Consider the following 27,024-nt stretch of genomic DNA (forward strand, 5'->3'; position numbering starts at 1 on the left):
ATGAGAAAGCAGGAAGATGAACAAGATGCTGACATTGGTATCGTGTCTGCCTTAGACAAATTTTGAGGTTTTCCTAAAAAATGTTGCATCTTTTAATGTCCTGTATAGTCCAGTTAACCTATCTGACTTGTAGCAGAGCTTTTATTCCTTCTCTTTGCCTTCAGAAGAAAATAGGAGTTTTACACTACAGACAGGAAAATTCATATATGTACATTTAACCAAACCATTGAGGCATTAACTTGTTTACATTTTGCTTATAAAAAAAATTCTTTGTAATTTTCACAACATTGAATTGTTAAAGCTGACCATCATACTCAAGTTGGCAATTTCATTCCAGAAGACAAGTTTATTCTCTGGTTGATAAGATAATAAATACTCTGTGTATTTAATGTACATCTATAGTGCATTGATGAAGCACCTTCTCTTCTGGTCTTTCAAAATCTCCAGATAATGGGAAACTAGCCAAATTATCCAAGATCTCCCCTAAATGAGTGTATACAGACAACTGGAACAGGTCCACCCATGTGGCTCCATTAGATAACTTTTCTGAATTCCCTAAAGAAAATACTTTAAGTGGTTTCTGATAAAAAACTTGGAATTGGAGATCTTCCATTATGACAAGAGGGTTTTTTTTTACTGCACTGTGGTGTAGTGTGTATGTACTGCACTTTCCTAGAATATCCTTCTTATTTTTAATCTTGCTCTTTGCATCTTACAGGTTTTGCCATCAAAGAAATTTGCTCCTCAGGTGGAAAGCAATGAAAAGGAAAAGTTATTCTATGAACCATGTATACATTGAGTGATCAGAACTACATCCCTGGGATATATAGGATCAGCAGAAAGGAATAAATGGCATTCATCTCCATTGCCTAGGTTATATTTCTCCAGCTAGAAACACAAAAGCATTTCAGACTCAGCAGTCACTGGGGATGCAAGACATAAGACACCAAGTTGCCAGAACAAAACTTGGTCAATCTTCACAATTCTTAGTTACATTTAGTGATCTAGCTATATTTAGTGTTTTAAAGTAGTTAATGACCAGCAGTTCAGAAAGCAACTGGCACAGCTGGCAGAAAATGCCTCATTAATGCTGTTACAGGAAGCTTTACTAATCAAAGCTGTCCACGTGAACAAACTCCCTGGGACAGATAAAGGAGTATTTTTTTAAGTGCCACTGGTCAGTTAAGAGATGTGTGGAAGAACCCAGCTTTGGAAAAATTGGGACACTTGGGGAAGTATCTGAGCAACATGTCATGGACAGAAAGTCTATTCTGCTCTGTGAGCAGAAACCCGGAGCAGAGGGGCTGGGTTCCCACATGGAAGTTCAGAGAACTTGAAGACATTGGGCGGGATGGGCTTCTGAGCATCTCCATTAACTCTGCCCAGTGGAGCTGATCCCCACGGAGGCCACATGAGCCAAAAGTGACACAGACATGTTACCTTGGCTGCAGAGACAGAGCAGCAGTACCTGCTCTTCACACAGACATGCCTGAGGGGCTGTTACTTGCATCTGCAGCTACAAAGAGTAAGGTTGCTCAACTATTAGAAGCTCACTTATGATACTGAACTGTTTCATAGGAAGCCCAAGAAGTCATTGGAATTGACAGTACAACAAACCCTTCAAAGGAAAGAATCCTGACCTCACTGTGATAATGACAGAAAATTTGCTTCCAGCAGCAGATTTGGTGACTACAGTGTGACTCCCCATCAGAGACACTTGGCAGGATGGGGCCCATGTAAGACACTTCGTAAGTTCTCCACTGCAGATGGTGATTATATCTCATCTGGATAATGTTTGCATGCACCAAGAACTTGCCCAATGCAAATAAAATGGGGAATCAGCAATTACTTATTATCAAACTTACCCTTTCCCGAGCACGCTGGATCTTCTCTCTGTCATGGCTGAGGTTTTCAAGCATCTCCTGTCCAATCTGCTCTGCATTAAAAAATGAAAATGTAAATCATTAAAAATATGGCCTGTGACTGAAAGACCTTAAAATGCCAAGTTAGATTCTAACAAGAGCATATAACACACGTGGTAGCCAACTCACTCCTCCTAACTGCAAAGAGGAACACATCATTATATTAAATATTAAGTTTCTCAAACAACATTAGACTAAAGAAGCAAACCAAACCAGAAGCTGCCCCTCTGCAGCCTCTTGAGATTGTCTAGGCCCTGGGAATTGATGCTGACCTTTGGTCTGTGAAACAAAGGCAAGAAGACTTTCAGACTTGCTCTAGATGCTCGGTGCTCATACTTCCTATCTGCTCCTTAAGCCCAAGGAAGTCAGCAAGCCTTTGCTAAAACACCAGCCATCCTTGTACATCTAAAGACACAGAAGTCATATTAGAAGAAAACCTCTCTCAGTGCCTCTCAGCATTTACCATTGATGCTTAAATGAAAGCTCTTTCAGGCTCAGCCCAGGGACTGGTGTCTGCTTTGCTCCACCATGAACTGTTTCTGGCTGGCTTAGAGATAGGCTGTAATCTCCTGATGTTTTCAACAGCAGACAGGGACATTAATTTATAGTCATCACCGTTTGTTTACACAGGGGTTGTTTCCTTCCGCACCTTACGCTGAACCAAAGGTTGCAAAATTATAGTGGAGAGGCCTCAAGATATGGTACAAAGACAACACAAGATGCCAAAACTTTACTCTTCAAACAGCTTCAATCAAATGCTTCTCTAACACTGAAATATTAGCAGCAAGTATAGAGAAGAGATTTTAATCTTCAAAGCTCTATAGAAATATTAAGAAACCCTCCCTGTATTTCCCCGAAGGAGAAAAATAAGTTAAATCATTCCCATTTTACAGATGGGGAAGCAGGCAGAAGGAGCTGAAGCAGCTGTAGCTTTGCCTCAGGACACACAGCACGTGTGAGACAACCAGCATTTCTGTGCACATTCATTTAGGGTACTTACCAGAGATATGAACCAAAAGAGTAAAACTACAAAAACATGGCTTTTTTTCCCCTAAAACAACAAATAAAAAAGCCTTGCTTTTGTTCTGGTGAGTGAGTGGGACCCTAAAATGTCATTATTCAGGGAGCCTTGAGAAATGGATCATTAAAAATTCACAATATGTTAGTAAACACAATTATGATTATTTTTTAAAATAGATACAGTCCATTTTCAAGGAACAATCCAAAGTAGAATCGCCTCAAACTTTAAAAGTTTGAGACAAGCAATGTTATTTTTAAATCCATTTAACACAAGGTACACAGTCTGCCAGATAAAGTCTGAGGAAATTCATTACATATATATTTCTCTATCGGTTGCCAAGTATGGTACAAGTAAGATAAATATTTCCTCTGACCACAAATTGACATCCTCATTATGCTATCTTGTCCCTCTTGGCTCGCTGCTCTTTACTTTTAGCTGTATATACAATGCCTCCCAAAGGTGAAATGTGGTAAGATACATGGGTTTGGAGTTAAAAAGGCGGCACAGTGCAGAGCAGTTACACAAATGGCAGCCTCAGAAAGTGATTCGCTTCCCTACCTTTGCATGTCAAAGGACTTACAGGATGGGACTATACTGAGCTTTTCCTCATTAAAGCACTCAAAATACTGTAATACACAGATATATGTGTTCAATATAATCCAGGGGAGAAAAAACCCAAGCAAAATCTCTTAAAAGAGAGGGGAAAAAATAAATAAATTACTAATCTAGTAGCATGAGGTGAAATGATAAAACGTGTATTTAGTGCTAAAAATTATATGTATGTTTGCAGACATAAAGGAGTATGAGGTGCAGATCTTCCGTCGAAGGAATAACATAAAATACATGGCTAAAATGGTTTGGTATCTCATGAACAAAGCTCAAAAATGTCTTTGTAGGAAAGAGTTTCATTTTTATTACACCAATTTTTAAGCAAGTTACTGCGGGTTTGTATATGGGTTTTTTTCATCTTTTTCCTGTCACTGGTAAGTTCATACTCTTAGCTTTTTATAATGATTGAGTTTATTTTCCAACCATCAATGTGACAGCAGCATCAACTGTAAGTGAGGGTAAAACACCGTCACTTTGACGAATAGTGTATTTTCCTCTCATTGTCGATGACTGAAGACATCAATAAATAAGGAAGGAGAGCATGTCAGCCAGAATATCACAGAATGAATTGTTGATATGACACTTAGGGATTAAACCTTCAGCCATGAAGTTCAACCTAGCAGAGGGGTCTGAGAACTGAGATAGTTGCGTTTCTTCCCAGCAGCCTCTATAGATAAATAATTGGACGGATCATCAATTTTACAGGAGCAGCTTTACTCTACATGCACTTTCGTTGATGATCTTTGGCCTTTTTTGGGCTAAAATAACAACATAAGTTGAACAAAGAGACATGAAGGAGGTAACATAATCTCACAATAAGTTTGCAAACATAAATTTACACTTTTATCCTCTTCATATCCTCATTCTGCTCAGAAAATTCACCGATGACAGTGAAACTTGATTTTTTGCTGGAAGGTCAAGACAGTCAAACAAAAATATTATTACATAGAGAAAGAAAATAAAGACTTCTCAATGATATGAAGACAAGTCTCTTCACTTGGTTTGCAACTGAAAGCACCTGGGACTAGGAAAAACGTAGCACTAGCCCACAGTACAGCTAATTACAAGCTTGATATCATTGCTATCTGCTTGCTAACATTTTTCACGTTTCTCCATGACTCTGATGTTTTCCTTCCAGTTAAAACATCCATCTATGTAGCAAATTCAAGCTTTTCTGCAATGGTGCTGTATAGATCTTCCCAGCCAACATAAAATGCAAGTCATTGATGAAGCTACCACAGTTACGTGAAAAGGTCAGCTTTGTAAGATACACTGTAGTGCAGATGCATGAATTAAGACCAATACACAAACTAAAGGGTGTTGCCTGTTGCCAGTAACGGTGTCATTTCCACAGAATCTTAACAATGTCAATTACTCGGGGCTTATGCCAACCTTTCAGTCCTTTTGGATGAACAATGTTTAGTATGGTGCAGTCCCAAGTCCTACCAAAGACTGAGTGGTGCTGCCTCTTCTAACTGAAATTCACAGACATGAATAAAATTATGTTCTAAAATTACAGCTAAACTGTGAGAAGCAGAAGGGTGAATGTATTTACATCATTATTATCTGTGTACTGACAGAGGGCAGGAATATTCAATGGAGCAATTATCTCAGTCTTAAGCAATGCTGTGATGGCCAGAAAAAAAATATTTCTGAAAAAAATACATAATATTAACAAGCATCATCCTTAAATGGTGAACGCTAAAATCCACAGCTCTAAATGTATTCCGCCCTAAAGGTGTTTGAACAAAGTATGGGAAATGATCCTCTTTAGTGCCAAGCACTTCAAAAATGCCATGTTGTGAGTCCAACACAAATGGGGCCTGGTTCTCTGAGAATATGTTATGCAAGAAAAACATAACATTTCTTATCCTAAAACACTGAAATTAATTAGTGGAATGAATACAACTTTCCCCATTTGAAGAAAAAAAACAACACCCCCCCCCCCCCCAAAGGTAACAAACTAACTTCCACCTCCATGTGTGCAAAAACTGGCACATGGTTTTGAACCTTTATGTTGAGATAAACCCAAAAGACAATGATAACTTCTAGTAATGTTTTGCACTCCTGAATAAGCCCCTTCTTTGGAATTTGCTTGTAACCTGTATGCAGTATTTATTTATGCATACAAATTGTAATTATTTAATACGTGGTCCACAGAGTTTGATTTCTAATACCTACACGCACACCAAAGGTGCAGCATAAGTTGTGCTTGACTGGTTTTCTTTTACTCTTTTGCCTCTGGCCATCTAAGAATTTATGTACTTTATCAGCTAAACTGATTCTGAAAGAGCTTTTTCTAATCACTCAAGTCAATAATACTTTTTTGCCCAAAGAATGACTAATATATTTACTCAAGAGACAGGAATGACATGGAATGAGCCTCTCCAGGCTTTAGGATAAACCAACATGCATTTTTATGAATTTTGAAGACAGACTCCCCATTTTTCTTTTCATATGAAAAATAAAATAATCCAACATATTGTATAAAGCATTTTATCTCTCAAAGTGTACCCTCTGTGTGTGTATCTATATATCTATATATCTATATCTATATCTATATCTGTATCTATATATATATCTAATCTATATATCTATATATCTATATATACATCTGTGTGTGTGTGTGTAAAAAAGTGTCATAAGATGCAGAAGATACCTTGATATGATTTAAAATACAAAAAAAGTTTTAAACCAACCAAATCACAGACAGGATGCCTGGAAATGTGATTTGCTCAATCTTATCATATATACAATGCATGCATCTGAGATATATAATTAAAGGTTGGAAAATACCAAATAATTTTCACTGAGAAATCCAGAAGATCATGTTAAAAAACAAGATGGCTGTTCTAGAGAAACATGAAATACACTATAAAAACCACTGTGTGTTGACCAGAGTAGGAGTGGGGAACGGTTCCAGGATGAGATCCCCAGCCCTGCCTAGTAAGCAGAGCCATTTGGGGGATGCAATTGTGTGTTGTCTTTGCACAGAGACATTGCATACCCTGCAGATGTACCTAAAGATTATAGAAGATTTTTGGAAACTATGTTGACACAGGCTGGGACTTTTTTTTTTTTTTTTTTTCTTAAAGCCACTCCATTTTGGACAGGTTCAAAGTTTTGATTTTAGGAGACCAGGATAAATCATCCACAGCAGTGTCTGGGAAAAAAAATACTAGAAAGTGTTAAAAGCTCGCTGTTCAGAGGTGACAGCAAGCAGATTTACAAACTTGGAAAATACAGACTGCAGGAGTTGAAGAATTCAAGGTTGAGTCAAACACCTCATGCTTCTGACAGCAGAAAGTTAATAAAGAAAGTGATGACATATCTTGAAGTATAGGGACACAGGTAAAAGTCCAATAAATTCCCCAGTTCACAGCTGACATATTTACATTGAACAGCTGATATAATTAGAAACAGAAGGATTTAAATAATTAAAGTTATTAAAAAACAAGTACAGGGTAATACAGATAAATGAAGGATAATGTAACAGCCATAAGTCAATGGAGAGACAATTTGCAGAGCAATAACAGAACAGTGAAATATGAGTTAGTGCTCAAATGCCTTAAGAATCTGCCATGAAGATGTTAATCTGCAAGCTGCTAAGTGGTCAATTAACACAACAAAATAAAAATTAGCTACTTTTTATACGGATTAGTTGGCTTCTTCAGCAGAAGCAAATGCCATACAGGTGGAAAGAGCACTGACAATCCATAGCATTCACAGAGGACATCCAACACTTCCAGAGCTGTCAGAAGTTCAGTTGCAAGAGAGGATAAAAGAAGTTGCCCAGTCTTACTGCAGAAGCAAGTACCATCTAAAATACCTCCCAAACTTCCAAAGTCCAAGATGTCCACCAAAGTGAAAATACAAACATTTTTCAAATGAAAAGGTCTCCCTATAAGTCATAATGGATGTTCATGAAATTATTTTTATTGGCCAAGAGCAAAAGGGGTTGGTTGAGACTGAGGTCAGAGAAGCCAGAAAGAAAAACATCTAGAACACCTAATCAGAATTCAGTCTTTGTGCTTTGTTCAAAATAAAGAAGAAAAGATATTTGAGGAAGGTGCCACATTGCCTTTAAGAACAAACTGGGAGCATTTCATACCCAACACCTCCCATGGTCCAGGCCTGGTTTGTCCTTCCCCAGTAAAAAAAAAAAGGCAGATGAATGAGAAGAAATAGGATAAAGAAAGAAGAAAGATGACAGACTAGTAACTTCACCTCCAGTTGCTTTTTTTTATTTCTAAAGTTTCATACCTTTTCTGAAATCCTAACTTACATCAATCTTCTGGTAAAAAACAACTCATTTCTCACTAACTGATGTATTTTTTTTTTTTTTCTGTCTACTCCCATCACCAGCCTGGCTGAGCTCCCTTACTAACATCCTCACAGCAACATTCACAGGAGGTGGCAGACTTTGATTCTGCTGAGCACTTGTCTACATTGCAGGCTGGCCATTGTTCTTGCCATGCCCCAGCCCAGCAGTGCTCGTCTGCTCCAAATTCCTCCCATCACATCTTCCTCCCCTATGCTCTCCCTTCAAATAAGTTCTAAGGCAAAAAAAGAAATCTTTCCTTAGTGCATCAATAAGTAAACAACTTGCAACCTCCATTTCATTCACTAATAATGCACATGAAGTTGGGAGCCAACCCTCAGTGTCTTCCTTTGCTACTTTTTAAGTGCTCCCAGGATGGAAGAAGCCCCCGCTCGCTCTGAGCTTGGTGCAGGTATGGCTGATGCTTCATTGCAGTACTGCCAGTCTTGTGAACTTGTCTGAAAGTGATTTAGCAGGGGATAGTATTAAAAATCCTGATTGCATCTAAATTAAGTTGCAGAAATACATCCCCTAAAACTTGAGCCACAAACCATCACTTAATTAAACTTGTGACTCCAAACAGCACAAAGATGACACAATGGTGATCTTTGGTTCATCTAAGGCTGGGTTCATAATCATTATTTAATCAAAAGTGCTCCACCGTTTGCTATAAACTCAGAGCAGCACAAATAATTACTCTGGACTCCACATTACTGGTACTTTTAAAGACTTAAAATGTGCAGGCAAAGAGTTGGCAACTTAAACTCCAGTACTGAGCAGCTTGAGGCTTGTGAAGTTGGCCCTATCTAGAGCTGATACACTCTTAAAGCAGTAAGTGCACTTTAAGACATAGAGCTAAGCACAAAATAGACAAGACAGGCTATTAGCCAACCAGCAAATAGGAAAAAAAAAGTTACATTATGTTTTCAAAAGAGAAGAAAATGTTTTGAAATTCTGAAATATGTTTTAAAATTGAAGAGTGGAGTGAGAATTTTTTTCAATCTTATTTAGCTACATAAAACCACCATATATGACACTTAGTACAATGATGAAGAACAAAGACTGCTAATTATATCTGTAAGCACCGGAACAATTTATTATTTTTTGTTTCAAAAGGATTCTTTATGACCCATTTATGTAGCTTAAACTTATCAATAGTAACAAGGGAGTTTTGCAGTATTTCCTCTGGACATCAGAAGACTTATGAGAAGAGTACATCCTTCAACTGTTTCAAACTGAGAAAATGCTCCTTGAAGAAAAAAGCAAAGTCAATATTAGAAAGTAAAGCCAGAGCCAAATAAAATTACATTTGCGTTTGTTCAGGTTTCTCCCAACATCCTGATATACCAGATTTATCTTGAATCTACAGGCCAATTAGAAAGTCAGGAAAGCTGGCAACATAAACAAAACGTCTATGCCTGTTTTATCTCTAATACTTCCATGCAGCTAAAGAGTGTTTTAACCTTTATTGCACTGTTCAGAAGTTAATTTCAGATGCGAATGAAACTATCTCCTGCTGTATTCACGTTCATATTTAAACAATGAAAAACAGAAATATAACAACACCCAGACATGAGGAAAATAAAACAAACCTAGAAGCAGATTAATAAACAATGCTTAAACACATTGACCAAAATGTGCAGCAGTCTGTGCACAAATAAAGTATTCTGTAAAGAATGTGTATATATAAATATATATATATATATAAAAACTTTATTAAACATGGTAAAGCCCGTGAAGCAGGTGAACAGCTCAGCAACCTCGGAGCTGGCTTCAGTGCAACTCACTCTTTGAATACGAATTAGCAGTGGGTAATTCCAGCATATTTATGAGGCCTTTTGCCTGGTCCTTCTCTCCAGTGAATGCTGTATTATTCATTGCGTGTGCCCTGACCCCAGTGCGCTCCTGTTCTGACAAATCATACTTGATTAAGACAAATCTTTATTAGTTAGCTAGTCAACTTCCCCATTTATCATTTGCAAATCCCATTCTCTTTTTCGGGTACAGTAGAAAAGTAACTGAAATCGAAACCATTTTTTCTCCATATAAAAGGAAATTTTTGTTGCAGCCAGTAAGTGCAAACAGAAGCCTAGAAGTCAGTAACAGATGATAAAACAAAGCTTTAACAGGCATAAATTGCAAATGGGGCAGAACTCTAACACAACAGTGTACCTTGGATAGGCTGAAGAAGCATTAATTACCTCATCCTTTCAAGGTTTCCCATTTTTTTTCACAAAGTGAATCTCACAAAATCTAAATGCCATAAAAAGAAATGCATTGCAAAGCTGGAGGATGAAAGTACCAAAGTTTAAAAAAATAATAATAAAGACAATGCTGAAGAAAGTTATTGTTCAAGGTTTCTACCAATACTAAAAATATTCTTTTAAGAGGAGGAAAAATGAGTACCAAATTACTAATGAAGCTTTAGTTTCCCTTGAAAATGCAATATAGCCCTAAAGAGGTGCAATTTGGAGAGGAAAAACCCCTTTCATGGCAATGTTAGGGTATTTATTGGGTAATTTACAACCAGAAAACCACGTCATGTGCAAGGCACAACAGTTTTGTCATGATGGTGGTTTTGCTTGCAGAGAAGGATGTTTCTTCTACCAGGACTCTGGAGATCTGAAGCAGCTACTTGGAGGTGGAGGGACAAGGGACAGAGAGGGAAGGGACAGTCTGTAGCTTATTGGGGTGGCTGCAGTTCAAGTTCCAGCTCTACCCCAGAATTTTACTCTCATGAGGGATCTCTAGCAAATGCTTACTTGGCCGTATTTTTGTTTGGTGATGAACTTTAGTAGACTGTGCATTTTATTACATTTTGCATCCTGGTTTTCTACACTTTGATATTTATACCCATCAATTAGAATCTGTGTTCATTTGAAATATACAGCAATTTAAAAACCTGCACCTAAAGGACAAAACATCAAGATAAACGTGCTGTGCTCCTTACCCAGCACATTTCCGACAGTCTTCCTCCACCTCAAGCCATTTTTTCCTTTTTTTTTTTTTTTTTTTTTTAACCCTTCAGGACCAATGCAGCCCTGGATTCTGCTGCTTTTTCACACACATGAGCTAAGTGCTAGTTATTTCCATCTGCAATGTTGCCTTTGATTACACACAGAGTGATGCTGAGAAAACCACTGCCACACTAAACCCACAGCAAAGGTTCAGAGGGAACAATGAAAAATACTCGATGGCCTTGCAAATCAGTGTTATCAGGAGGTATACAAAAGGGAAAGAATCCAGACTAATTTTAAAATCCTGGTTGAATTTGCAGGGCTATGTGTGTATATATATATATTTATATATATATATATATATATATATATATTTAAGTATATATATATAAGTGTATATATATATATATATATATATATATATATATATATATATATAGTATATAAATATATATATATATTTAAGTATATATATATATATATATTTATATATAAAATCTCTGCTCTTGTACTTGTAAAACAAAGATATTTCTTCTGGAAACTGCTGAGATGGAAAAATAGACTATCCCATAACAGGATTTTTACAGCACTTCCCAGAGCAGACTCATATTTTAAGGATCAAGTTAAGCTCTTCAGATGGTGTTTCAGAGGTTTCAGAGGCTGACTTACATGGGACCTTTATTGCATATAGACACTATTTGTTTCTAAGGCATCCTTGATAGGAAAAAATGTTGAAAAACCTGATTTTTCAGTAAGTGCATAAGATCACAAGTGCAATTTCTTCTGATGGAGCAACACTTACCAACAGTTTTGGCACCTGTACATTACACTATCACTATATGATTTGATTTAGGGCAGACCTGAAGATTTTTAAAAATGCACTGCTCCAGAATAGAGCAGCTTACTGCATGGGGCAGCAACTTCTGCTTGGATGCTCCCAAAGCAGCAGCCTGGAGTGCTCCAAGTGCCATCCTAGCTACTGGAAAAGGTCCCCAAGGATTTGGCTCAGGGTTTCCAGAGGCTGCTGCTTGCTCTTGGGTGCTACGTGAACTGCAGCTGGCACAGACATGGGCACTGGAGGTGCCATGGAGAAGTGCTGGCAGCTGAACAGTCTCTGTTGGGACGTCCCAGGCTTGGGTGACATCTCCCCTCTCTCCTGCTCTGCCAGACTTGTCAGCATGCAGGACACGCTGCCAAAGGCACAGGTGGTCTGCTCTGGGACATCATTAACAAATTTGTGGGACTTGTTGGCAGGCCACTGTTAGCGTTTATTTGTGCGGATGGTCTGTATGCTGCAGACAGAGTGAATTTAGATTGTTCTTCTTTGCTGTACCTTATTTCTCGATTTCTAGAAGACAAATGTGAGTAAAACATTATGCCTAGCAGTCCTTAGCCCACACAGTAAAGAGACAAATACCTGGATTTTCTGTCATGCTCAAAGACCAAGAACAGTGGGAGGCAAGGTCAGATGTGAGGAAGGACCCCAGACTGCTGGGTTCTGTATTTGAAATGGAAGTCATGCCACCTATGGGCAGGTACCAACCAGCCCAACATTCTCCCTGACATCGCAGACCTGAGCCCATGGCCATTTTCACATTTTACTGCTGTTCTGGATGCCAGTAAAATAAAACAAACATATTTTAAATTGATCTTTCTGAAACGTCTTCAAGCAATCTTTAATGTTGCAAGATAGGAAGATGAGAGAACAGAACTGTAGGACTGTCTCAGGCACTACTGTTCCCCTGGTAAATACTTGTGCCTGCTTCCCTGATCCTAAAATGGGTGCGAAGGAATCCACATTGGTCAAACAATGCGTAACATTAAAAGGATCATTTTCCTATGGAAGGCATTTAAATACTGCACTTGTCTTCTTATATATTTGTTTTCATTACAACTACAAGTTTGAATACCATTTTAATTGAAAATTAAAATGGAATCTGAAGTGGCCCACTCTCCTCAACTATAGAACATTATATTTAATCTAATAAGGGGTTTTTAGATTATTTGAGCTCCAAAATATAATTATCCCATGGTCTACTGGATTGTTAAATTATTGCAGTATGGCAATTTAATGCAAACACTCAGTTTACAAACATAACTTTGCTGGAAAATCTCAAGAAGTGTTGAACCGATGTCAGTGTCTCAGTAATTTCGCAGTTTAAAAACAGTTAGAAATGTAATGACTACACTGCACTTGATTAAAGCATTTACAGCTCTAATCAAAAACTGACAGCAAGATCAAAGATGTTAACTTAAATCTCTCTTCTAATTATGTTTAAAATGCCACACCTCAGGCCTGTCTCTCCTCTTCTTTTTCAAACCAAATTCTGCTTAAGAAAGATCTAACACTTCTTAACAGTTCATTATCCAATAAAACTATTCAAAGCTTAAAAGCAATCTACACAATTAGTCAGGACCTCAGGGAGTCCACCGGTAGTCTTTATTACAGGGCTTCATATTAAAACACCTTAATTATATTTGTCAAATGGATTTCATTAAAACCCATCGTCACTTTAATTTTCATATTTTGACAGTGCTGGCATAGCATTATTACCACCTGCCAAGCTACGAACTACAACAAAATTATCAAATTCCTTCAAATACTAAGCAGTTTCTTTTTGTACCTGACCAATGATTTCCCTCTTTTTGCTGAATGCACCATAATTAAGAGGAATAATTAAAATTTCATATTCAAGCAGCACACAGGCAAGCTAAACATGCAGGTGTGTAAATAAGAACCTATATGGATACCTGGTTGCCAGGAGCACATAATACAAAGGTAGGACACATATACTGAAGTGCTTCTGAATAATAAAGCCAAGACATCAAACAGAATGCACTATTATTTAATCAAATGACAACCATGAGGATTTGAAAGCAGAGGACATTTTAACTTCTACTCATTATACTGTCATTTCAACACAACAGATCTGGGGATTATGACCATATACTGTAACCACCGTTTTATTTTAGATTTAGTCCACGGAGGTTCCACTTGACTTTAGACAATCACATTGAAATTTAATTAAAACAAAATTTTTCATCCTCTCTTCATACAGTTAAGTACTGTGACAGGGCTTCTGATATTTAGGATACATTTCCAATGCAGGACATACCAATTTGTTGTTTGATTTTTTTCTTAATACTCAATGCCACAGCAATTAACGACTTTAGATAATTACCAATAATATAAAAGGTAGGTACCAGCATCTGTCATGTAACACAGTTTGGGCTGCTAAACTAATCTTGGATATAGAAATAAATTATTTCCTCCTTTTGTCACCTGAAATATTGTACAGAAAACTGAACCAGTTTACTGTTGTTGTGCATATATTTACGGAGCTACATTCAAGCCTGATTAACTCCATGTTCTTCAGTGAACATGTGTGTGAGATGACTTTGGCCCACAACAGATAAAACAATGGCATGCAGATTGCAATGGGGAAAAGAACAGAGAATTTTCCTTTCTTCCATATAATCATAGCAAGAAATAAGAAATTAAGAGGTTTCTGCCATATGTCTAACACACTTCACTGCTTTGTACAAAGGTCTCAAGAGTAATGATCTCCGTGTGTCATGAATATTTTAAGACTTATTAAATGTTCTTGGATTATTGTGAGTAAAACTATGGGATTCTAAAGAACTGGTTTAAATGACAATCAAATATTATTCCTACTTAAGGTGAAATAAAAATTTTATAATTATTTAATGTATTATCAAGGAAGAAAGCTACAACCTCTTTCACACCATATCACAAGTTTTAGCAGAGGAATTGTTGAAGACGTGCTGGAGTTTATTTTATTTAATTTCTTTTATTTCTTTTCATTGCTTTAATTGCTTTTGAATTACAAAGACATAAAGCAGAGTACTTACAAGCAAGGGAGTATGAGCTGATCACAGATCTCTTATTTGATTTTTTGGCAAGTCACCTTATTTCTTTTATGCTATTTATTCTATCTGTAAAACAGGGGTAAATAATGTCTCTACTAGAATTCCACTGAAACAAGCAAATGCCCACATGCTGCTTAGCTTCTCTTACTAGGACATCTTACAGCAAACAATCAGATTTTTTTTTGGTGTGTCTTGTTCAACTTCAAACTATCACAATAGCCTTGGGGGTTTCTCTTCGAAACCCCCCAGTCCAGAGACAAACTAGGAGAAAAAGAGTGTTTTGAAAACAATCCCAGCCCAAACCAATGTAGGTTTGCTTCTACTGACCTAGTGGGAGCCAGCTCCTCCAGCTTAACACAAGGATGGATGGAGGGATAGGGAAACTTCCCAGATGGGGAGCTGGTGGATGAGGGAAGCTCACACGTCCTTTGACACAACTGGTCAGGCTTTCCCTCTTGAAATCCTCTCCTCCCTCTGCACCCAGGCTCCTGCCCTCTCTGTGAGGGCTGTGTAAGGCTCTGGCTTTGGTTCCTTTCCTCCCCACAGCACAGATCTGCAGTTGATTTACCGCTGGAAAATCTCATGCACCAACTCAGTTACAATTTAATAAGGGACAGATTTCCCTCCCTGCTACACTGCCATTCCCTCTCCCATCTCCCTCACTGCTTAGCCTTCAACTCAAATTCAACACCACACAGCAATTCCTTGTCCCCCACCATGTCTCCACACAATCTATTCTCATGACATGCAATACGATTGTCTTCCTTTCTATCCAGACTCAACATCTTTTTTTACTCAGTTCTTTTTTTCCTCCATTGCATTTCGGGCAAGCACTCTGATTCTTTCTGCATGACATCAATAGGAAACAGACTGGTCCCAGCTATTCCCTTCCTAAAACCTTCTTCTAGGCTCTCAGCCTTTATTTATATTATCACATACTTTTGTTTTAGCCTTGACAAAAACAACTGTGCACCACCTACAGTAATCTAGAACATTGCTACGAACACTGTTTCTTAGTATCATACTGTTCTTTGTCTTTCTTGCCAACGTTTCTCCCCAGTTCAGCACATGAAACAATAGCTACATTCCTTCTGTAGCCAATCCCTTCATGGTCTGACTTCTCCCATTGTCTATCAGCATATTAATTCCTCTCAGCTCAGATATCATCCACCTGTTAAATTTTCACTCAAGCATTTCTGCACTTTCTTCCATGCTGCCATGACTGAAATGAGCTGAGCATAAACAAGTCATCACCTTATCCCACTCTTGCAATCTCTGGTCTGGCTTCTCTTGTCCATTGATATGCCAGGGATAATAATTTCTTCACAGTCCATGGAAATCTCAGGCACAACCATGAACCTTTGTGTTAGCTGAATTTCTAAATGTCTAGTCCCAGATGGATAAGGAATAGCAGCAAATCTATTGAGCCCATGAGAGAATGATCCACAGGGGAGGAGGAAGGTACTGTAAGAAACAAGTTAGCACCACTTGTCTTCAGTGTTTCAGAGCAGGTGTGACACAGGGATTTACAACGTGCACTGCATTACTGTCAGGTTTTACCTTCCTAAAGCAAACACTATCCCCCACAAACTATCAGCAAATAGAATGTAAATCTTGTTGTCACAAGTGAATAACTTATTAAATTGACACTATTACTAATAATTACAGAAGATGTGCCTGTTTTTCGCCCCTGACAAACAGGAAGCCAGCCATGTTTCCCATTTCAGCGACGATACACAAGGAACAATTCAAAGTGACGCTCGTCCCTGGCTGGCACGTATTCTTTACCATTTGAAGTTTATTTGATACAAATGAGGGTCTACAGAACCCTGCTGACATGAAGTCACAAAGAGCATATACATTTATGAATACTGCATTTACTGCACTCTGTATGCGATGTTTGTTAGGTCTCAGGGCTGAAATCACAGCTCTGAATCTATCTTGAAGATGTTAAGGATGCGTTGTGAGCTTTTGCTTTCTCTCCTCCAGCCCCCCAAACAAAACAAAACAAAACACCACCACAGCCTTCATGGCTTTAATTATTAAGTTTATGTTTTCTGTTTTATCTTAAATCCCATAATGGAAGCAACCAGTTTGGGTTTGTTTTTTTTTTTTCCTGACTCCTTGTTTCCTTGTTTCTTTTCTTTTCTTGGGTTTTTTTTTTTTTTTTTTCAGTAATAGCATACCCTCTTAATGTAGGAAGGAAATGTGAAGACAGAACAATCCAGCTGGATTAGACATTTTTGAAACCTACTGCCAGCAGTGAGCTGTCAAAGCCAGCAATCAAATATAACCCTGGCGAAAAAGAACTGGGGACTGCTGTGAGGAGATTTACTTAGAAGAAACTCTCAAATAGTGCTTTTATGTTCTGATTCTCCTCCCCTCAACCAGTTTTATACCTGCTTGTTGTCTCTCCCACCTCCTTGAAGTTACACCTGGTTTATAGTCTGTGGTAGGAATACTTTCTCTATTCCAAAATTAACCATTGCATTTCTATGGCCTCAGTGCAGAACACCTTGACAAACACGTATTGTTCTGGTAAATACTTGTAAACTGTGTAATAACCTGGCTTTGCTTTGTTGGCATAGCAGAGTCCGTGTCAGTCAAACCTTGCAGTTCTCCTCCTAAATTTTAAAATCTATGAAAACGTGGGGTAGCTATTAATCCAGAGATTTCTGCAGTATGTTCAAGAGTAAAACCAGTCTTAGTAGCTTTTTCTTTTTCAGATCAGAAGCTGACAAAAGAAGGATGTAGCCAGAACTCAGAAGGAAGGGTAAGAACTCACTATTCTGACCTTACTCCCACTTTTCTGCAAGACCATAATTATGCTTTATATTCCATCTTTTCACTGGAAAGCTGTTAATAAGCATCAGGATAACTTGGTAATAAGTACCATTAAAATTAAAAGACGCAAGAAGATATTTTGCTATGGCAATGGAAAGGAAAGCAAGACAAAAAGTTAAAGAACTGACTGGAAGATGAAAAACACAATTTAGGGAGTGAATCTGGGATATTAAAGAACAGGATCTCAGACAATCCAGTGGGGGAAAAGCAAAGACCAAGACTATGTTGACTAATTATTACAATGACAAGATCCTTACACTGTACAAACCAGGTCTTCCTGGATTAAAAGAGGAACAACTACAGAACAGTAACATCTGAATTTTGGCCATATCTAGGCTACCAAAATGCCTGAGTCTCTCTCCACTATAAAATCAAAGTAATGCTACTTAATTATTTTCTAGCAATGGCATGAATATTTATTGATTAATACCAATTTTTAAGCTTTTAAGAACTCTCTGATTCATGCAGAATCTGAATTTTAATGCAACGGTAAAGGAAAAAAAATAGAATTTACAAGAGTGTCCAATTTGTGTGATATGTGTATTCTTTCTGTTGGACAGAAAATCACAGAAGCCACTGTAGACCCACACACTGGAAAAACTTACAAAGAGTCAATTGAATAGTTTAGTTTCACAATTTGTGATTGGAAAACTCAGTACCACCTTAAATTTTAACCAGAAGAGAGAATTTATAGAATACTGGCTACTTTCCCTCTTTTAAATTGATTAGCCATTACAGTTAACAACCTTCCCACACCACAGAAATAAATGAAGAATGTTGTATCCATTCTAATTTAAAAACTCTTATCATCATTAAAACCACAGTTGATTTAGTCAGAAGTTCCATCTATTATCTGCTGTAATGATTTAATAGTGCCAATTAGATCTATAGTATTCCTAGAAATGGAGGAGTTGCAGCTGGACCTCTGCAGACCAGTCAACCAATTTTTAAAGGATATTCAAAGGTCTGCACCACTCTATTCTAGGTAGAAGATTAAATTGTAAAGGAAAAAAGAAGCAGGATTTCAAAACAAGTATTCCAATATGACAAATAAGTCTTCTCCCTGGGCTTTGCGTTTGTAGAAAAGAGAAGTATTTCACCCTCCTATTCCACAAGTAGCTGGAAATGCTCTGCATATTTTAATAATGACATCAAATAACTTGCTAATTCAAGATACTTTAGCCAGCCATGTGTCCTAGTGAGAGACAATGCATGAGCCCTTTAAAGTATCTACAATACAGAATATGTTCCTTGATAATGTCATTAAGCCATGATGACATGTAGCAAGCAATTGCTGGCAAAGGTCAATAACCTGATCCATTTATACAACGGATGCCTGTTAAAACAGTGTTTAAAGAACAATCGAATGATTGATGACCATAAGCTCTATGTTGGCCATGATGTGCTGGGTGCACACACGGCGTCTTCTGCAAGCACTCCACGTACCTCTGCTGCTGGGGGGGAAGCTCTGCTCTGCCAGAAAACAAACCAAAATGTTTAGACAAAAATGCTGACAACAATAATTGAGTAAACAGAGATCTGAAGATGTGTTTGTGAGCACTGAGCACTTAAAATATGATGCTGATCTGACTGAGTACAGCTCAGTTTGAAAATAAGGTGCTCTGGGCAAAACAGACTGCAAGCACACCCTAAGCTCCATGTCACAGCCTGGGAAAAAAAAGAAGTGACCATCCCATAGATATCTATCTCCGATTTCTAAAATTGTTAATTTTTAATTTAAATCGATTCATTAAAATGCAGCTTGATTTCATGCGCGTTTCAATTTCGCCGACTCAAAAGCCATTGTCAAAATTCACAGGTCCAATTTGCTGTGTTATTTAAAAAAAGGGGAAGAAGGATCATTTCCAAAATATTTTTGTTGTTTTAATCTGTCAACAGCCATCACTTTGTCAACAGAGTGCTGCACACTTCTTAGAATTTAATACCCTTTCCTAAACAGTAATTAACCTAACAGCTTCTTACAAGTCATTTCTCTGTCTCACCAGAAAAGCGTGGTGACCTGTGTGTTCTGTAGGACAGGAATGCTTCCCAAAATTGTCATACGGTCCCCACACAGAATTAATTCTGTCATTCTAAAGTGACCACATTTCACTTTTCACAAACAAGAATGATCTTGAAACTCATGTCTATATATATATGATCATAAAAGTCATAAAATAAATATGATCCATCCAAAGCATTTGATATTCTATAACAGTAATGGTTCTGGCTTTCATGAGATAAACACGCTGGGACCACATTGTGCTGCTGAAGTGCACCCTTCAATTAAAGAGCATTTCTGCACACAAGCCAGTTCCTCATGGAGGTGTTGATTATAAGTGGCATTCATCAGAATCAGTGGTATAAAAATAAGCTCCCTGCCATTTTGCTGCATCCATAAACAGGTGTGGCCTGAGCTTTATTAGGTGCCCAGACAAAACGACACGCAAGGACTGTATCTCAGTATGAGTCACAAAGCAAAATTACAGTTCTGTGCTGCACTTGTGAGACTTCCTAAAATATGTTTTCCAAGTCAGGGGCAGCAGTCAGTGTTGTTGGTCAGTGCAGTCAGGAACTGGATCCACCCCTTCCCAGCCCCTGAAGAACTCCTGCATTGAGGTACCACAGTCAGACACGTCCCATGACTGTTCTTAGAGCTCCACCTTTCCTACAAAAGTGTAATTTCTGCACGGCACAGTGAGCAATGTTATATTGGAATTGTATTTAAAAGCATCCATATGAAGAGTCATCACTTCTTCCCCAGTAATCTCCCACCAGCCACAAAAACAGCTGAAAGAGAGTAGAAAACAGTTAAAACAACAGTGAGTTACCCATTAATGACTTTTCCACCTCGCTCTCAGAGCAGATGGAAGTTCAGTTTGCTCCTTCACACACGTGGCAAACAACTGATAAAAATGGATGTCAAGTACTCCAAACTTCTTTAAGTTTTGCAAGCTAGCACCAACTGACCTACTAAAGGAATCTATCTTGTTTCCATCCTGTTTGGCTCTGCACTTGAAGTGCCTTCTGCCAACATTGTTTTAACCACACATACCAGGATGGATTTTTCCCCACAAGGCTTTACAGGCACACCACAATTTTCACTCCAAGTGTCCAAAGATCTCCCAGCAAGCCAGTCTGTTGGCCATGTCCCTCCATTAGAAATTAAGTTTTCATCTTCCTTCTTACTCTGTGAAAGAAATCAACCTATTTCCCATTTTCCATGACACAATCCCATTTCTTCCCTTCTGCTACCTGTTTTTTCCTCCCACCAGGTTTTCCCCACCAGTTCCTCTTGTGTCCTCCTCTATCTTGTCAGCCATCAGGTGAATGCAACACTGGAGCCTGATGATTTCTTATGAACTGACAAAGACTTGTCATTTACAGATTGGGAATGGAGATGTGGGAATGTTGTCGTTCTTCCAAAAGTCACAACAAATTTGCGAGACAAAGGTGTATCTCCTGACTTCCAGGTTCTTAGCATAGAACATTGGAGCATTTAGGTTGTAATTTTTCCATGTTCAAGAGGGAGGAAAAAGGCATCATTCTCAGTTGCTAGGAACCTTCACTCCACATTCTTACATGTTCTTCTAAGATGTTGAAAGAAGTGGGGCTTTCTTTTTCTAGTGTTCCTGGTACAGAAGTCAGTACCTTTGAATTTTGCCTCCTTGGCAGGGGGAGCAAGCCCAAGCTGGGGCCCAGAGCTGCAGGGGTAGAAGCTTAGTACAGACCACAGACCAAGAGCAGCTCAGAGACTTGCAGTGAAGGCAAGCATTCTATGGGAGGATGTGTTTAGATGATTCTTAACTTCTCTCTACATTAAAGAGCACTACATTTTGTTGGGTTTGATTCCCCCCCCACTCTTTTTGGCCTAGGGAAAAATCCACCTTCACTTTATTAATAGTGAATTCAAATGGTTTTTCTGCTGCAATTTAACAACTTTTTTTTTTTTTTTTTTTTCCCCCTGCACAGAGACAAGACTTCTCTCTTGAACCCTTCAACATATTTGTTCTGCATTATTTTTTCATTCGCAGTTATCCTGGAGGCTCTCAATGTTTAAATAGCTCCCTCCTTCCCATGTAAAGCTGTGCACTAATATCGATCAACTTGGGCTGGGAGTTACTATAAGGCATTTTTCAATAATCAGCCAAGCTGTTCAGAGAGTGTCTTGGATATAACCCTTAGGTAAACAGCACTGCACACAAGGAACTTTCACTCAGCAAGCACATCTTTCCAATCTTGAGGCTGGCTGCCTGTGCTTCACCAGACAAAGAACTTGATTCTGACTTTCTAGTCTGCAGGTCAGAGGCCAAGTTATATTAGGTGAGGATGTCTTTATCATGACGCACAGCATTTAAGTTTCTTAGTACACTTGTATATTTAAAGATCTCACAGTCATATGCTCTTCAAATAAGGGATCAGGTAGTAAATAAGCTTTTAATGAGTATCAATTTAGTTTTTAATAAAAAAACAAACACAAATAAAATCCCATTCATCTAAGAAGACAAAGGCGTGGCTGTGCAAGAATTTTAGGTATTAACTAGGCGAAACATCTTTATCAGTGAATTAGAATCAATAGGAACCCTTACCTGGCTGAGGGAGGAGGAAGAAGAAAATAATTTTAAGCTAAAAAATTAAAAATAAATCATAGGAAAGGGATGATACGTATAAACAATTACAGAGAGATGAGTAAGTTACTCTGAATTGTTTGTTAGGTTTTCATTTAATTAATCCCTGATTTAAAAATGCCAGGTTTATTCTATTTTTACATTACCTCATTAATCAAAAATGGGAGAGAAATGTGATTGGCATGAAAGACTTAAAATCATTCATACTTTATGCCTTAAAAAGCTACATTCACTGGTTACTTCCCACAGTACTTAATTCTGAAATGAAAAACATGGGGTGCTTTAATTTCCTCTTCTTAACTGTAAAGCATCAGATTATGCTACATTGTTTTTTTAGGTCTGAGAGATCCTTAAAAGACAAGCCTGTGTAAACTAAAATGGCAAAAAAAAGTTTGATGTAAAAATAGTCCTAGGTCATTGCTTTGCACACTAAAACCAGTGATGTTCACACCCACCAGTGGGCGAAAGACAAACATCACAAAAGTAAATAACACTCTGAAATAGCTGGCTCCTATGAGTCCTGCAGACAGCACAAACTGTTTTGTAGTTTTAAAAAAAGATTACGCATAAGCAAATCCACATGACTTTAATGACAATTTCTGAACATGTTTTCAGGTCAACATCTGTGCTGGAGAGCCAGGGCAGAGCCCTGTGGTGCTGCTGCTCCCAGTGCCCTGCTGGCACTGCCCTCACTGCTTTCCTTTCCTGCTGGACCTGTCCCTGTCCAGGCTGCCTCCTGCTGCCTCACCCTCACCAGGGAGAGAGGCAGTCTGTGGTGGCAGGACACAGAAATGAAGGTGAGTGTGGCTGGGCAGCACTCAGGTACAAAGCTTTGGGGGATTCCCCACGTGTACTGAATCGAGACACACACACAGGGACCCTTGGAAAGCTGAGATGCCCCACAGTCAGAGTTCTCCGCATCTGACAGATGGCTGAGGAGCACAGCACTTACCCCTCTCTCTCTCCCCACAGAGCACCACCTTAACCATCGAGAATGAACAGGCTTACAGCAACCCAGGAAAATTCATGTACAATGGCAAATGCAATTCAATGCAGGTAAATGCAGGATAAAAATTGTAAGACAAAAGATTCCAAAAGAAAGCCAGGACATTAGGGGAAAGTGTTCAGAGGCATGATGATTGAAGAGAGATTTAAGTGTCCTCCTGGGTTATGAAAGTCTTAAGCTAATGGATAACTGCAGTGGGAAAATAATGCTGCACAGTGAGCCGCATGCCTAGAGGAATAAAGAGCAAAAATTCTGGTGCTGACTGGCACACAAGACTGACTGGAAGCCCTGCCTAGAGTATTGCATTGTCTTGATGCACATAAATTAATATTTCCAAGTAAACTGACAAAAGAGAAAGAAGGAGGAAGGACCACCTGAAACACAAATTCATATTTTATAGCCCACTGTAGCCAGCTCTGTACCACACAGAAGCTGCAGGTCACCACCACACTGCTGCAATTTTCCATTTCTGGCCATAATCTGTGAGAGTGCAGATGGGATTGCAAAAGAGAAGTCACAGAAAGGATCTGCACAGGGTCATTCAGATGCCTTTGCTGTGAATGTGTGCTCCATGCTCAAGGGCAAGTAACATGCTGGATTCTTCCATAAAAAAGATTAAGAATATTCAAAGGGCTGAAGGGAGGTGTAGGCAGAAAGACAAACAGACAGTGATTATAATGCACACATACAGTATAGCTTTCCTTATTCTTAAAAACAGAACAAACCAAAAAAGTCAACCGAAGATGGAAATCTAGCTGAACACCTGCTTATGACAGATCTTGAATTATAAGAGGTGATGTGCATGTTCTATGCTTTGAGACAAGAAAATAACATCACCAATGTGTCCTGTAAGGGAAACATTTAGAATAATTTGCTAGATGGAAAAAGCTTCTGTGGTAAATACAAATTATAATGCTCAACTCTTTAAAACAGAGTTAATTCAAATTATTTCAGGACATGATTATTATAAAGCACGTTCAAGCATAATTTTACACTTCGGAATAACTTCAGCACAGTCCCTTGGGAAGCTGCAGCCAGAGCCTCCCCTGAGCCTGGCTTGCTTAGGCAGAGCACTAAGTCTCCAGGTCATCCTGAGCTCTGCTCAGGTGCCACCTCCCAGTATAAGGGAGGCAGGACTCAGGAACACACAGTGGCTCAAAGTGCTAGCCCATCACCTTTACAAACTAATTAGTTCAGATTTGCTCTGTAGAAGCTAAATTCTTGGAGAAAGGAGAGTAGTATCTGATTTGACGCTTAATATGATACAAGATCTTTGTCATGTCCCAAGTACTGTGTATCAAAAATTGATTTCAATTTCCTCTAGAGTCCGTCTCAAATTCAGATAAAAAATGTAAAAATTTTTGAAAAGGAATGAAACCTCACACATATGCAGGATCTTTGCCAGCTTTCTGTGCAACCAGAGAGGGACTTAGGGCAGAAAAGACAGTTCTATGACCACTCCCCAAGGAAGTTTCTGAAAACCAAGATGCTGCCTTTAGTTACCAAAAGTTCCAAGTTCAACTGGTGCAAAATTTGAAGCTAGAAATGTGTAATCTATTTGAATCATGTTAAAATTTATTTAACTGGTTAATCAAAATAAAACCACACCCCTTGGTCATTATCTAAGGTAGACCATAAGCCACAGCTCAGCACAATGTTTTGCAACAGGGATCTGAGCCCTGAATTCTCAAACTAAGCCAACCTTAAAGAGCAGTCAGTGGGCAAGGGTACCTGTGTTAAGGAATACCATCCTTACTCTTCCCCTGCCTTTTTTTTTGGTTCATTAATCCCCTGATGGCCCCATGGGTGAGTGGAAGAACATGTCAAGGCTCCCTGCTCAGCACATCACCCTCGTGCTCTGTAACAGGCACAGAGCATCCTGTCTTCCTTTCACTCAGTGCTCTGGGCACGTCCCCCCACCCTGCTAAACCACCAGGACAAACAGCTACAGGCTGCAAGTTTTCCTCCTGGACAGAGCCCACCCCACATCCTAGCAGGGCTCTCACCCTGGGCTCCATCCTGACGTCACCCCCTGGCCAGTGGCTCCTGCTCACATCACCAGTGAACACCTGGCCCCAGCTGCCGGGCTGGGGGAATATCAGCTTGCTGTTACAAAGCTTTGTTGGCAGATAATTTAAAAGAAACATGTTCTGAGAATGTTTTTACAATCTTCACCTCTACCTGTTCTGTCCCAAAATCTGTTTTTCACTATTGCTTCTTCATAAGACAAATTTTATGTTTCTTTCTTTTTTTTTTTTTTTTTAAACCCACTAGAAGGAATCCCCTACTGCCTACACAATAAAGCCAGTCAGAGGCAAGATTCTTTCTCACAGATCTTATCCCTCTAAGCCATCAGACTGACTAAACCACTATCCTTTGATCAATAGGCAGCTAAGTGGGAATTTTCAAAAAAACCTTTAAGCAAAATAAAGTTGCTTCCTTATTACACACAGGCCTTACTCCCCCAAACTAGAACAGTGGTGGGATTTCTTTTGTTCATTTTTTCTGCTTTTATTTTTTGTTCAAAACTTGTTCAGTCTGGATGCAAGATAGATCCCATCCAGGCAGAGCAAGCCCTGAGAATAAGAGAGTATTTACTACCACTGAAAGGGGCGATTGCATCAAAGGCTCAGCAAAGTGGCCAACTGTGAGAAATTACGAACCATACACTAAACTTCACCATTTGTTTACAGTTAAACGTGTATTAAAAAAGGTGTCTAATTAACTGTCTGTAAATGTAAATGTATGCTACGTTTAATTAAAGGGATGTGAATAAAAACAGTGGTTCCACCGGCAGCATAAACGGGGACTGGTTCTTTCAGTTCTATTTTAAGCTGTCCATAGTGTCAAAAAAAAAGTAGCTTTATGTGTGAGACTCAGTTTGGACATTGGACTTCTGAGATCCTATTAGAGCAATCACCAAGTGTTAAGAAGCCAAAACATCTTTTCAGACACCACTGCAAGACAGCAAAGAAAATGACTCTCTAATAAAATCGGATCAATTTTCTAGCTAACCTGTCCCAGGTGGAAACAACATAAGACAGGTTCCCAGAGAGTCAGCATTAATGACGGGTCCATGCAATGAATATCACATGCTTCCCTGGACATAACAAAATTGCCTGGGGTAACTTTCATATGAGGACTGGATTGCAGGTTGTCTGTCTTGCTTCTTTCCTCTTCCTAGCTCCTAGGCTTTTTTTTTTTTCCCCCGAAAGAGGTAAGATTTCTCACTGTGCTTAACTGTGGTACAGAGTATGTGCTTAAACATACGGAAAAAAAGAATTGATTTACTTAGTGCAGCTGAGGCACTTGAGAGAGCTGGGTACAGTTCCTGCCTCTGGAGGTAAGGCACAGCCTGACCCTGGGGAGGTCACTCTGGATTGCTTTTACCTCATCTTCAGCAGCCCACACTGCTGGGCTCTCAGCAAACATCAAGCCCACATCAGACTGAGGTTCCACAGCCCTCCTTACACACTGTCAGCCTCTTCTGGACTCTTCTGTTGAGGTTCAACACCATAAAGACAACCATTATCCTATTTTCCACATCAGGGTTTTTGGGCAGGCAGAGGATGCTCATGTGTGCCTATGAAATCCACAGCACCCAAACTCTGCTCAAACTCTAACTGAGACAACAATAACAATATCCCTGGACATAGGGATGTTGAGGATAAATTTCCAGAAGCAAATGAGACATCCAACCTAAATGCTAGAGAGGTTAGATACATTCTTTTGAAAAAAAGCATAAGCATACAGGTCTCAAAACACTTGGGGTAGGATAAAGGAGAATTTTTGCACTAAAAAGCCCACATGCAGGATTTGAGTGCC

At 38.8% G+C, this 27,024-nt stretch overlaps 1 protein-coding gene across 4 annotated transcripts in view; it reads right to left on the bottom strand.

The window, feature by feature from the left end:
* VTI1A (vesicle transport through interaction with t-SNAREs 1A) overlaps positions 1–27,024 on the bottom strand; it is a 266,853-nt gene that overhangs the window by 109,357 nt on the left and 130,472 nt on the right. For all 4 annotated transcript variants that reach the window (XM_066190922.1, XM_066190923.1, XM_066190924.1 and 1 more), the window contains one exon: positions 1,866–1,936. In XM_066190922.1, coding sequence (XP_066047019.1) covers positions 1,866–1,936 — 71 coding nt within the window. The remainder of the gene's footprint in view (positions 1–1,865; positions 1,937–27,024) is intronic.

Source organism: Chamaea fasciata, unplaced genomic scaffold (assembly GCF_029207755.1).
Source record: "Chamaea fasciata isolate MVZ Bird 193981 ecotype frontalis unplaced genomic scaffold, bChaFas1.0.hap1 SCAF_9, whole genome shotgun sequence".
Taxonomy (NCBI): Eukaryota; Metazoa; Chordata; class Aves; order Passeriformes; family Sylviidae; genus Chamaea; species Chamaea fasciata.